The sequence below is a fragment of the Dipodomys spectabilis genome, unplaced genomic scaffold (genome assembly GCF_019054845.1).
Source record: "Dipodomys spectabilis isolate Male_0828 unplaced genomic scaffold, ASM1905484v1 ptg000145l, whole genome shotgun sequence".
NCBI lineage: Eukaryota > Metazoa > Chordata > Mammalia > Rodentia > Heteromyidae > Dipodomys > Dipodomys spectabilis.
In genome coordinates, this window is record NW_024870822.1 from 27,230,370 (window position 1) to 27,242,652 (window position 12,283).

Consider the following 12,283-nt stretch of genomic DNA (forward strand, 5'->3'; position numbering starts at 1 on the left):
TGTGGGAGTGCTAAGTCTCCACATTTGGGATTGGTAGAGGAGTTAGGCAGATACAGGTTTAAAATAATGGGCTGCGTATTGTGGCGGGGGGTGGGGGGGTGGGGGGTGGGGGGAGGGAGGTTATTAAAGAGATTTCAGTTCGATCTTACGATCTCCACTTTAGGTTCTTTATCTTCCTAGTTTCCCTGTATGTTAATGTGTAGTTCCCTGTCTCTACCTCCTTCCAAGCAGGACACATGGCTAGGCTAAAGTCTACAGATGCCAGTGGGGGTGTCATGGAAATATCTATTGAGTGATTATCACAGTCATATACATACAACAGAACAGACAGCATAACACACGTAGGCTCCAAGTAAACCTTTCTCTATTCCTAGGCCCAAATGTTATCTCTGTCCATTAGAATTGGCCTTTTCTGAATGTGAATGTTGCAAGGAGCCGATCCCTGATCTGTTTGGTGCGGGCCCCGTAGATGAGGGGGTTGAGGGCAGGTGGCAGCAGCAGGTAGATATTGGAGAGCAGGATGTGCACAGGCTTAGGAACAGTGTGACGACCAAAGCGATGTGTGAGGTAAGAGAAGAGACCAGGCACATAGAAGGCGAGAATGACACAAATGTGAGAACTACATGTCCCAAAGGCCTTGGCACGGGCCTCCCGAGTTGGCAGCTGAAGCACAGCATGGGCAATGAGCCCATAGGAGCCAGCGATGCCCAGAATGTCCACACCTGACACAGCCAGTGAGAGTGCCAGCCCATACAAGTTGTTGGCCCGGGTGTTACCCACCACCAGCTCTACCACTGCCATGTGTGCACAGTAGGCATGGTGTATGATCTTGGCATGGAAGTACTCAAATCGTGCTACCAGCAGAGGAAAAGGTATGACAATAGCCACAGCTTTCAGTGCAAGTGCCGAGGCAGCGTAGCCTACACGGGCTTTAGTGACAAGGATAGAGTAGTGCAGTGGGCGTCCTACAGCCACAGCGCGATCACAGGCCATGGCCAAAAGCACACCAGACTCCATGGCGGTCAGTGCATGTACAAAGAACATCTGGATCAGGCAGGCAGCGTATGGCATAGGTAGAGGCCCAAGCCATAGCACAGCCAGCAACCCTGGGGCTACAGAGGTGGCTAAGCCCAAGTCTGTGGCTGCCAGTGTAGCCAGAAGTAGAAACATGGGCTGGTGCAGTGCGGAATCTATCCACGTAACTGTCAGCAGTGCTCCATTACCTAGCAGCGCCAGCAGATACATAGGCCCAAGTACCAGTGTTAGCCAGGCCTGGGCACCCCCTAGCCCTGGGATGCCAGTCAGTATGAAGAAAGCTGGGCGTAGGAAAGTACAGTTGGAATGTAGAGTTTCTACCATCCTTGGGGTGAGGGGATGATGATACAGGGCTTATGGGGGCATAATTTCTGATAGAGGAAGGATAAAAGGAGATGTTTGGGAAGTGTCACGATGAAACAAAGCCATTTATGGTAAAGGTATAGATGCAGAAAGGGGCCTGGAACATGACAGGAGTATAACCTTTGCTTGGGTGATTAAGGTCATCCTTTGCTTCTAAAACCCATGAGTGCAATAGGGGAGATGCAGGGGCAGTGATAGGAAGAGGTAGTTAGGAAGCAGATGACTGCTGCAGTGGCTGGTATGGCCGGAGCGCTCTAATTGGAGGTCAGCTGAGGGTAGAGCTGTGGTCAGTGCTCTTCTCCCTCAGGGTTCAAGCGGAGTCACTCTTGGCATTTGTATATGGGTGGTTATCAGGTTATGCGGTTCAATTTTGAGAGGACCCTTGAGCCTCAACTTTCTCAACCCTACAATAAGGGTAGGTATAATGATCTTAAGTGTTTCCTAGCTCTTAAGATTCTGGAACCAACTTTCTAAGAGGCAAAGAGGCAGAATAGAAAAAGTATAATGAAACAAATGGGATCTCGACTGAAGCTAGGAGCCTAGAGTAACAGGAGAAAACTTGGTGGGTTTGTAGATGTGGGATGCTTAGATTATTCTGAAATTGATGCTGAAATAGTAAACAAATACTAGGCAGAGTTAATGCTGTAACAACAGAGCAATGGAGAAAGAGATAGCAGCAAGAAAACAAACTTCCCTTCATTTGTCTTCTTTCATTCTTCACAATCCAGAAGAGGGTTCCACTAGAGTCTCATACCTGAGGTGCCACAGAAGAGGAGGAGGAGGGAGGAAATGGCACTCAACCCAGAGTAGCAGGTACATGAAGAAGAGGCACCTCTGATGTTGGAGGATGCGGGATGAATAGACGGATTCCTAAATGTTGAGCAAGGAAGAAATCGCTAGCAGAAGGTGTGAGCAGAGAAAGATCTGGAGCACTGTGTGTTGGCAGTCTCTCTTCACCTTTGACCAAAGCCTATGGGGCCATTTATGTAGCTGTTTTTATCTGCTTCCCTCAGGATGCTCCTTCCTCCCACTTGTGTCCTGTTAACTCTTCCCTGTTTGCCCTCTGCTCAATGAAGGTGGACTCAGCAATTAACTCAGTGAGTTCAGAAAGGAGGCAAAGAAAGGGAGAAGCAAGCAAAGAGGTGGAGTGGAAAAATTTGGGAAAGAACGCTTTGCTAGGAGGCCTGGGAGAAGGGACTGCATAATTCTTTAATAGAATCTACCCCACTTATTTGTAATTTTGTCTCATCCCAACGAACACTGTCTTCACTTCTTCATAATATCTAGCATGTAGTTGCCTATACATATATTGTTTTCCTTCTTTTTTTTATTAGTAGATAGTGATTATACAAGGAGATTTCATTGAGCTATTTCCACACATGCTTATAATGTCCTTTATTAAATTCACTGTGAAGTTTTTGCATTTGGCTATCGGACAGAACTGCTAGCCTTATATAGCTCATGTGGGCAGCTACAGTTTTAGGAGTCTCAGGTATCCATGGAGAAGAGAGTTATTCACTATCCACTATATGCCAGGTGCAGTGTTTTCCACTATAAAGAAATACCTTTAAAAACACCATAGTATGTCGAAAATTCACTTACAACATTTGAAAAAAGGAGGAGAGTCTAATAAAAATAGTGGAATTACTTTACACATGTGAAATAGAAAGTGTGCAAATATGACATCTTGCCTTGAAAAAGATCTGAGTCTTCTTTGTTGAAATGAGTGTTGAAAGTAGCCTATAAATGACTGTGAAGCAGTATGAAGACTTAATAGAAATTGAGAGCTCTAACACCAAATTCAGATGGGTGTAGTTTATAACCTTACGTGATTGGCTGAGGTGGGTACTAGATGTTTGAAATGTGTACATGCTGGACTTTCCAGCTTGGTTATTTGTGTGCAGTTTTCTTTGTTCACCTTGTTTCTCAAAAATGAAGTAACATGTAAGCAAAGCTGAAGGCCACACGATGTTCAATTCCCTAACATATCAATTGTGTTTTAACTGATCTGCATTTCAAAATCAGCCCTGTGACAAATTGTTTGTTCTTGGCCCTGTGCCATGTAATGAAGACAGTGGTGTACACATATCCTGTTGTTTGAGTGATACCAACAGTTTGTTGGAGGTCAGTAAAAACAATTGCATTAGCTGAGCTCAGGGCCAGTTACCATCGCAGTAAGGGAAAGCCGTCTTCAACTCTTCTTGGGAAGGTCAGTAGAAATGTTCTCTGATCAAAGTAATGACCAACAGTCCTAAAGCATATCTTATATTCATTTACTGCTTAAGACCTAACCTCTCGACAGTCATTCAAGGTAACTTGGATGAGACAAAACCTTTCCCCCTTTTACAAAGAAACTATAGGCATAGAGAGGTTAAATAACTTGCCCAAGGTCACACACAGCTAGTAATTAGCAAGAGTTAGAATACTAATTCAGACTGGCTTTAGCATATTTTTGCTCAGCCATTAACTTCAATAATTTCAGATTTAGCACATTACTAGTGGTTTTCTATAATAATTTAGGGGAAAATTGTACCTGTTTCTGGGATAAAGCAAGCAACAAATTTTATAATTGGCAGATGGCTCCCAGATTTCCTACTGGGAATTTGTAGGAAGAACTTTTGATTTTTTGGGCTGTGTGATCTCTCAAGGAATGGGGAAGGAATGGAACTCTCAGGAAGTATGAGTAGGACTTTGAGAGCCATGGCTTTATTTTGGCCACAAGAGAATGCTAATGAGACTTTTGGCTGTCTTGAACATTTGCTTAAGTAAATCACAGACCTGTTAAATCCAACAAGGCCAAAAAGGAAGTAATTAAGTTCTTAGAAATCTGCTGTCTTTTGAGTTCCCCACTCTCTAGTGATCTAAGATACATTGAGAGCTTGATCTCTGGAAATTTTCTGTTATTTTCTTAGGTGCTACTGCACACTTCTAAAAGCTCTCTGAGGGGCTAGAAAGGTGGCTCAGTGGTAGAGCGCTTGCCTTGCATGCATGAGGCCCTGGGTTCGATTCCTCAGCACCACATAAGCAAAATGAAAAAAGCTGGAAGTGGTGCTGTGGCTCAAGTGGTAGAGCACTAGCCTTGAGCTGAAGAGCTGAGGGACAGCGCCCAGGCCTAGAGTTCAGGCCCCACGACCGGGCCAAAATAAATAAAAAATAAAAATAAAAAATAAAAGCTCTCTGAACACATGTAGGGGTTCCCTGGCTGGTTTTTCCCTGTGATATTGGAGACAACTTGACACTATCACTGTCACCTTGTGGAACTCTGTGCCAGAGGCTGCCAGGAGGATACCAGGCCTGTGCAGTGGTGGGAAATGTGATGGAAGGAGGAGAGGAAATTCATTTGTTGACTTTGAAATTGATTCTGACTACCACTGTGGTTAATCCAGCTACCAAGACCATCTTCCATTCAATATTGTTCTCAGATATCAATTTCTGTCCTTGTGTCTATGTTTTTCTGCTGATCCTGGAGCAACAGTACATAGAAGTGCGTTATCTACACAGTAGGTTATGGTGTAGCAAACTTTGGTTCCCGGTGGTCTCAAAACTGAATCTTTCTCTAGAAAGTTGTAATGCCAACTCTCAATTGTCAAATCACAATTCTCAGGTCACTGTGAGAGCCCTCTGTGACTACGTCGTCACAGTAGTTGAAGGCTTACCTTTTCTTGATTTCAGGAGCCTATGTAGGTTTCTATTCTATGGAAATGTGGAAGAAGCCATGAAACTACTACACCCATTCTGTATAGCTTTACTTTTCTCTATCTCAGACTTTCTAGTACTTCACTGTTGAGGTTCTTAGTATTTATTAAAGCTCTGGAGGTCTGGGAGTCCCATCCCTGACATAATAGATAAGCTTTCACCAAAGCTACAGGTTTGAGAGAGCAATTGTTCTCCCTCTTCATTATAATAGAATCTGGAAAACTTAACATAAGGTATATTAAATAGGTAGGTTTCATTAGGTAGCCGATGAAGAGAACACCACGTGCTATTTAGGCAGGAAAAGAAGTTAATTTACCGAACTGCTGCCCCCACCATGCATGGTGGAGAAGCATGGCTGAAAAGGGAAAGGGGGGGGGGAAGGGTGGAGGGGGGAGGGCCGGGGCCCTCTGGGCCAGGACTTATCTAGGCCAGGGACAGGAAGAGGTGTGGCCTGGTGGGGGAAAGGTGTGGCCACACTGGATCTGGACGTGACCTCAGGGTCTGGGACCCTCCTAAGGTCAGATGGGAGGCATGTGACCAGAGGTGGCCCAGGATGTGACCTAGTAGGAGGAGAAGGTGACTGCTTCCAGGTCTGCCAGTTACCTAGGTAACAGATACTGGGCAGAAACTTAGCCAAGAGGTAGGGAGGTGTCCCTGTTCAGACCTTACACTTAAGTTCTAGTAAGGGTATGGAAGAAGTCTCATCTAGTGTTTACAAACCCTCTTGTGATATTTGCTCTCCCTATATATTTCTTCTTTCTCTGCAAAAGAGTCACAGAATCTCTGTGACATAACCTTTGACCAAATTCGTCCAGTAACCTCTTGCAGGCTGAATTCACAGTTGCTATCCCTGTCTCCTAGGCAACACTGTTGCTGTGTGCTTAGATTAAGACACTGAAACCCCTCAATGTATCCAGTAGTTCTTGTCCCTCAATGAGAGGCAGGGGAAAAGTGCTTCTTTTCTTTTCTTTTTTTACCAATAACGATGGAGGAGATGAGTTCCAGAATTGTTTTCCAAAGCCTTTTCTTACTGAAGATAAGTAGTTCCCTGTAAGTGCTCTTCCGCATCCAGAAGCGAAGCATTCAGAAGCTCCTAAGTGAGATCAGATCAAGTCCATCTCTCAAGACATGAATTTCTCTGAGGTACTACATAGTGCCTTTATCTTTTCTCCTCTTAGCTCCCTTCCTCTTTATAAACTGACCCTGCAATGGGTGAGTCTTACAATGAAGAAAGTATTAATAACATTGACAGAATTCAGCAACCACTATTAAGTAGTCATTGCATGTCAAGTACAGTGCTGTAGGTGCAAAAACAGACTCACTACCTTTGTTAGGGATTTCCTGTTTGAATCTTCCTACCCCAAATTGTGGTATGTTGCAACCTCATTCCACAGTGTTATAGTGTTTGGAGATGGAGACTTTAGGACACAATTAGAATTAGATGAGGTGATGAGGGTGGGGTATCCTGAATGAGATTAATGTCTTTATAAGAAAAGGGACACACACACACACACACACACACACACACACACACACACACACACACACACATGCGCACCCCCCCCCCCCATTTCAGTCTTTGGTGCTGTGTTACATGGACTAAGACAATATTTAAATATCCATTAAGACCTGTCTCATTAGGAGCCTGTGTACCAGTCTTCTCTTGATTTCTCTTGGAGTATGTCCTATTTCATACCTCACAACTGTATTGTGGAATATTGCAGCAGCCTTATAACTAATTCCCTTATTCCTTGTAATTTTTTTAAAATCATGCTGCTATTTGAGAAGTAACTGAATATGTATGTTCCTACACCCTCAATTCATGTGTTAGAACCGAATCTGCAGTGTGAGGGTATTTGGAGATGAGACTTTGGGAGGTAATTGGGTCTCGAGTGTAGAGCTCTCATGAATAGGAGAAGCAAGAAACCCCAGAGAGTTTTCTCATCCCCTCCATCATATAATAAAACAGAAAGATGATAGTTGTCATGAGCCAGGAAATAAGCCCTCAACAGGGTGTTCACACCTTGGTTTTAGACTTTCAAGAATTGTGAAAAATAAGTTTTTTTTTAATGGTGCAAGTATTTTAACCAGCTTTTAATTTACTGTTGCTTCTTTTCTTGAAATTATATTGGGTTGTAGGCCCTCCAGCATAGCTTCAGTTTATTTCTCTTAGTTCCCTTAATTGGGGACTAAGTTCAAGACTGAGTCTGAAATCTTGAAAAAGTTTTTTGTTTTTCCCTTATCAGCTCTGTAAGTCTGTCTAAGCCTCTATTTTCTCATCTGCAAAATAGATATAATAATAGTGCCTTTTCTCACTGGATTGTTCTGAAAATTAAATGAGACAATTTATGTTGAAAAGTTAATATAGTGATAGGGATGTAGAAAATGCTTAATAAACATTAGCTCTTAGTATTTTATAGATGGGATCACCACTTCATTTATGTTATATCTGAAAACATCTATCTATCTATCTATCTATCTATCTATCTATCTATCTATCTATCTTTCTATCTATCTATTTCTCTATATCTTTATCTATATATATATGCTACTAATTAGCCTTAGACTTAGTGCTACCTCCTGGCACCAGTGGAAGAGTTTTCATTTCTCATGTGGTTCATTGACCACATGCTCAATGATCCCAGGGGTGACATTGACACCGCCCTCTAGAAGGAAGGTGATGGTCTCTGAGACTCTAGATATAAAGTCCTAGTCAGGGTTGAAGCAGTGATCTTCTCTCAGGCCAATATGATCAGTCTTCAGCCTTCTCTTTTCTTATCATTCCTCCTCTTGCAGAATAAGCAAAGTGTTTTTTCAGTTCATTTCTACCACTTTCTCAATCAATGTAATAGGTGAGTTTCAGATCACTGGTGATGGCAGAAGGAGGGACTGGCAGCAGTGGGATGTGTGTGTGTGTGTGTGTGTGTGTGTGTGTGTGTGTGTGTGTAGAAATATTCATAAAGGCCAAAAACAGGCTGGGAGAGAGAAAATGGATATGTAGGAGAACCAGAGGTGAAGGAAGATATATGATGAGAGAAGAATTGTGGCATGCCAGAACACATGCATTGGGAGAGACATCAGTAGAACTAGGTAGTGGACCCTAGGAGAGATAGAAATGGAAATAGGGAAAGGGGCCAGGAAAACACTAAGGGAATGTGATGAAAAAGAGAATGGAGGGAAGGAAAGTGGGAGAAAATGAGGGAAGGGATAACAAGTTTGACAAAAAAAAATGTACTTATTATCTTACTTATGTAACTGTAACCCCTCTGTACATCACCTTGACTATATTAAAAAAAGGAAAATTACTTAAAGAAAAAAGAAAAAGAGAACGCTTGATGAAAGATTTGAAGTCAGTCTGTAGAGTTTTCAAAATTGTATTATACAAGAGAAGAGGAGTAGTCATAAAGATTGTGTAGATCTTGATCATCATCTTGTTTGTGGTAAAACAAGCAAAGCTACTGGAGTAACAAAGAATTTAGTAATTCCATGGTTTGTTTGTGCAAATATTGCTAAAGTACTTACCATGTTCCAGGTTCTTTGCTTAGTGCTGTTAACTGTTCAGTCCTAGAGTGAGGAGAATTCTTGGAGACTAAACTGGAAATATCATCCTAATTTCACTTCAGGTCCTGAATTTTGCAAAAAGGTTATTAATGAAGCCATGGCTCTCCATAGGAAGCAGGTAGATGATATTCACATTTGATATAATATCATATGTTACTCAAATTTGGGAAGAATCCCCAAAATATTTAGAGGGCATAAAAGAAATGAGTAGGTGGACATTTTCTTGAGTCATAATAATTGCCAGAGGCTGGGGCAGGGACAGACTGCAGACATGTTGGTCAGGACACATAATATTTCAGTTAAGCAGGAAGAGTAAATTCAAGAGATCTATTTTATATTATAGTGACAATAGTCAATAACATAATATTTACTGAAAATTGCTGAGCGTAGACTTTGTGTTTCCTTCCATAATAAATGTGTGAAATAATATACATGATAAGTAACTTTGTTTAGCTATGTCACAGTGTAATTTTACACATATCAAAATATATTGTAAACACTGAACATATACATTTCTTATTGGTTAATTAGAAATAATTTCAAGACCCATGGATTCACTATTAAAAGTATTTCATTATCTTAAGGCAATCTTAGTGCCTTTCAGCATGTGTAACACTAGTTTTAGATTGTGAAAACACTTTACATGATGTTGTTAAGTGCCTGTGATCAAGGGTGAGGTATAAATCTGATTTTGCTCCAATATATGAAAAGGTAAGCCATTTACAAGTTTTGACATCACACTTTATACATATATATATATTATTATTATACTGAATCACATTAATTTGTACAGTTAATACAATGTAATGACAAAAGTAAAACAATAAACATGCTGCTATCTGTATCCTGGTTTGAATCTTTTGGGTAAATGCTGAGGAGTGGAATTGCTGGATCATAGGGTAGTTCTGTGTTTCATTTTTTGAGGAACCTTCATACTGCTTTCCAGAGTGGTTGAACAAGTTTCCATTCCCACCAACAGTGCATTAGGGGTTCCCTTTTGGCTGCATCCTTGCCAGCATTTGTGATCATTTGTTTCTTTATGCAACTCCCTAAAGAGGGAGCTGGCATTACCAAAAATGACAGCTGGGTAGGACTTCCAAGGTTTGAAGAAGATACTGAGAAGAAGATATGGAGAAGAAAAGAAAGAGAGAAAAGAAACAGGTGAGGGGCGATAGGGAAGTGTCTGTTTTTCCTTAGCCTGCTCTTGAAATTACTGTAGTTTCCACTCCAGGTTTTTTGTTATTCTCTCACACCACAGTGTCCCTGGGGCTTCTCTCAATAACTGAGGTGATTTCTCTCTTTCTGCTGAGATAGTGGGTGTTTTTCAGAGCACTATAAGGCAGTCTGCTGGGAAGTTCTGAGCTCACCTAAGTGCATCACTGGTGGACCTTCCGAGTGCACCTGAAGCCTTCGGGTCTAGGATCAGAGACATCAAGTTCTTCTGAGAGACCTGTTCTCAGGCTACTTTTCTCTCCTTTGATACTTCTTTCATTTATGTTTCTACTCTTAACCTCTTTGGAGAAAAGGAATTTCCTTTGGTCAGAGTTGGGTGAAAAATAGGGCTTTAACTAACTATTCATTAAGATGTTTTGCTTAAAAGAAAAAAAAATAAAACGGCATCCAAACAGATAAATAATGAGGACAATAAAATAACAGTAATTCCTGCCTTTATGAACACTTTATATGGATGGATACACTTTTAATTCTCAAAATTATCTGCTGTGGTTTACTATTGCCTGTATCATACAAATGAAGAAAAGAAAAAAGAAAGTTGTGTAGAAGTAAAGTACCTCTGCTGGGCTTGCCTTGCTAGTCAGGAATGACTGGGAAAAGAGCTCAGGGGTGTCTGACTCTATAACTTAAAGTCTCCTTTTTCTCTTTCTTTCTTTCTTTCTTTCTTTCTTTCTTTCTTCCTTTCTTTCTTTCTTTCTTTCTTTCTTTCTTTCTTTCTTCCTTTCTTTCTTCTTCTTTCTTTCTTTCTTCTTTCTTCCTTTCTTTCTTTCTTTCTTTCTTTCTTCTTTCTTTCTTTCTTTCTTTCTTTCTTCTTTCTTTCTTTCTTTCTTCTTTCTTTCTTTCTTTCTTTCTTTCTTTCTTTCTTCTCTCTTTCTTTTCTTTTCTTTTCTTTCTTGTCCTGGGGCTTGAACTCAGGGCCTGGGCACTGTCCTTGATCTTTTACTCAAGGATAGCACTCTACCACTTGAGCCACAGTGCCATTTCTGCCTTTTTCTGTTTATGTGGTACTGAGGAATCAAACCCAGGGCTTCATGCATGCTAGACAAGCAGCACTCTACCACTAAGCCACCTTCCCTGCCTATATTCTCTTTCTTTCCAATCTGGGCTTTTTTGTCATTCTGATGACAATTCTCTGAGAACTCTGGGAGTTACTTTCTATGAGACGTTGGATGTACTTTTTAATACGTGTGCATTTTGTTTTTTCTTCTCATCCCTTTCTTCTTTCTCCACGAGTCTAGAATCCTCCAAAGGTGTTTGGCAGAGCAGCAGCCAGCTGAGAGGAAGTTTGCTGAAAACCCACTGAGTGACATGAAAGCCCTTCCTACAGGCAGTAATCTTTTTCTAGAACTTCATGACCAGCTGTCCATTCCTTACTGTCTCCTGCCCCATCCTGCCTTTGGAATCTCACTATTGGGGTGATATGGTATCATTAGAGTGGTAAGCAGAGATTGAGAGTTGCTTTTATGAGAATTTACATGAGTAGTCATACTGTGTTATTGAGAAAGGATACATTACTAATGAATGAGGTATGGGGAAGCAGTAAGAAATGTCCAATAAATTTCCTTCTGTGGAAAATGACTTTGATTTCTAGTAGAGATTTTTGTTTCTGTAAATTTGAGTTCAGTGCTTTAAAATAGAGGCAGAGAAAATGTTAACAGGGGTCCTTCCTGTCTATGCCTATCCCAGAAAAGTTCAGTCTTTGTTCTAAGTAAAAGTTGAATAGATATTAAAAATATACTGACTAGGACTGTATTACCTTGCCTGCCTAATTTCTTGTTGGAATTTGACCCTGTTCCCTTCCTTGTTCCCTGGGATGAGATTGTTTCCTCCTCACAATCCATTATGCTCTGAGAAAAGGTATTTGCATAGAAGTAGAGGGATGGGCTCATTAATTGAAGATTTCATTCTTTTATATGACCTCCATGAAGTGATCTGAACACCTTTATTAGAAGATACAGCTAGTATTTATTAATTTGATGCCTTTATATACTTAATTTTCTCTTTACTTGTCTCCCCCCCCCCCCCCCCCCCCCCCCCCCCCCCCCCCCCCCCGTCTCTCACTTTCTCTCTCTGTTACTAGAGTTTGAACTCAAGGTTTCCTGCTTTCTAGGTTTGTTTGTTTGATGGGCACACTACCACTTGAGACATACGTATACTCCTTTTTCTTGATTATTTTGAAGATGGAGAATAGGGAACTTTTCTGCACAGGCTGGCTTTGAACCATCCTCTGGATCTCAGCCTCCTGAGTATCTGGGATTACAGTGATGAGCCACGAGTGCCTTGCTTCTTTAAGAATCTTGATCAATAATCTCTTCCCTACTTCTAACAGCTTATATCTAGCTGTAGAGAGATCATTATTGTATGAGTTGTGGGAAAACTAGGATAGCAAAGTTTT

General features: G+C 41.2%; 1 protein-coding gene across 1 annotated transcript; it reads right to left on the reverse strand.

Annotated features, from left to right (window-relative positions):
- Nucleotides 1-396: 396 nt before the first annotated feature.
- Nucleotides 397-1,359, reverse strand: LOC122117606 (olfactory receptor 52W1). Its single transcript, XM_042691318.1, has one exon. The coding sequence runs from the start codon at nt 1,357-1,359 to the stop codon at nt 397-399; it is 963 nt and encodes a 320-aa protein (XP_042547252.1).
- Between the last annotated feature and the right edge of the window lie 10,924 nt (nt 1,360-12,283).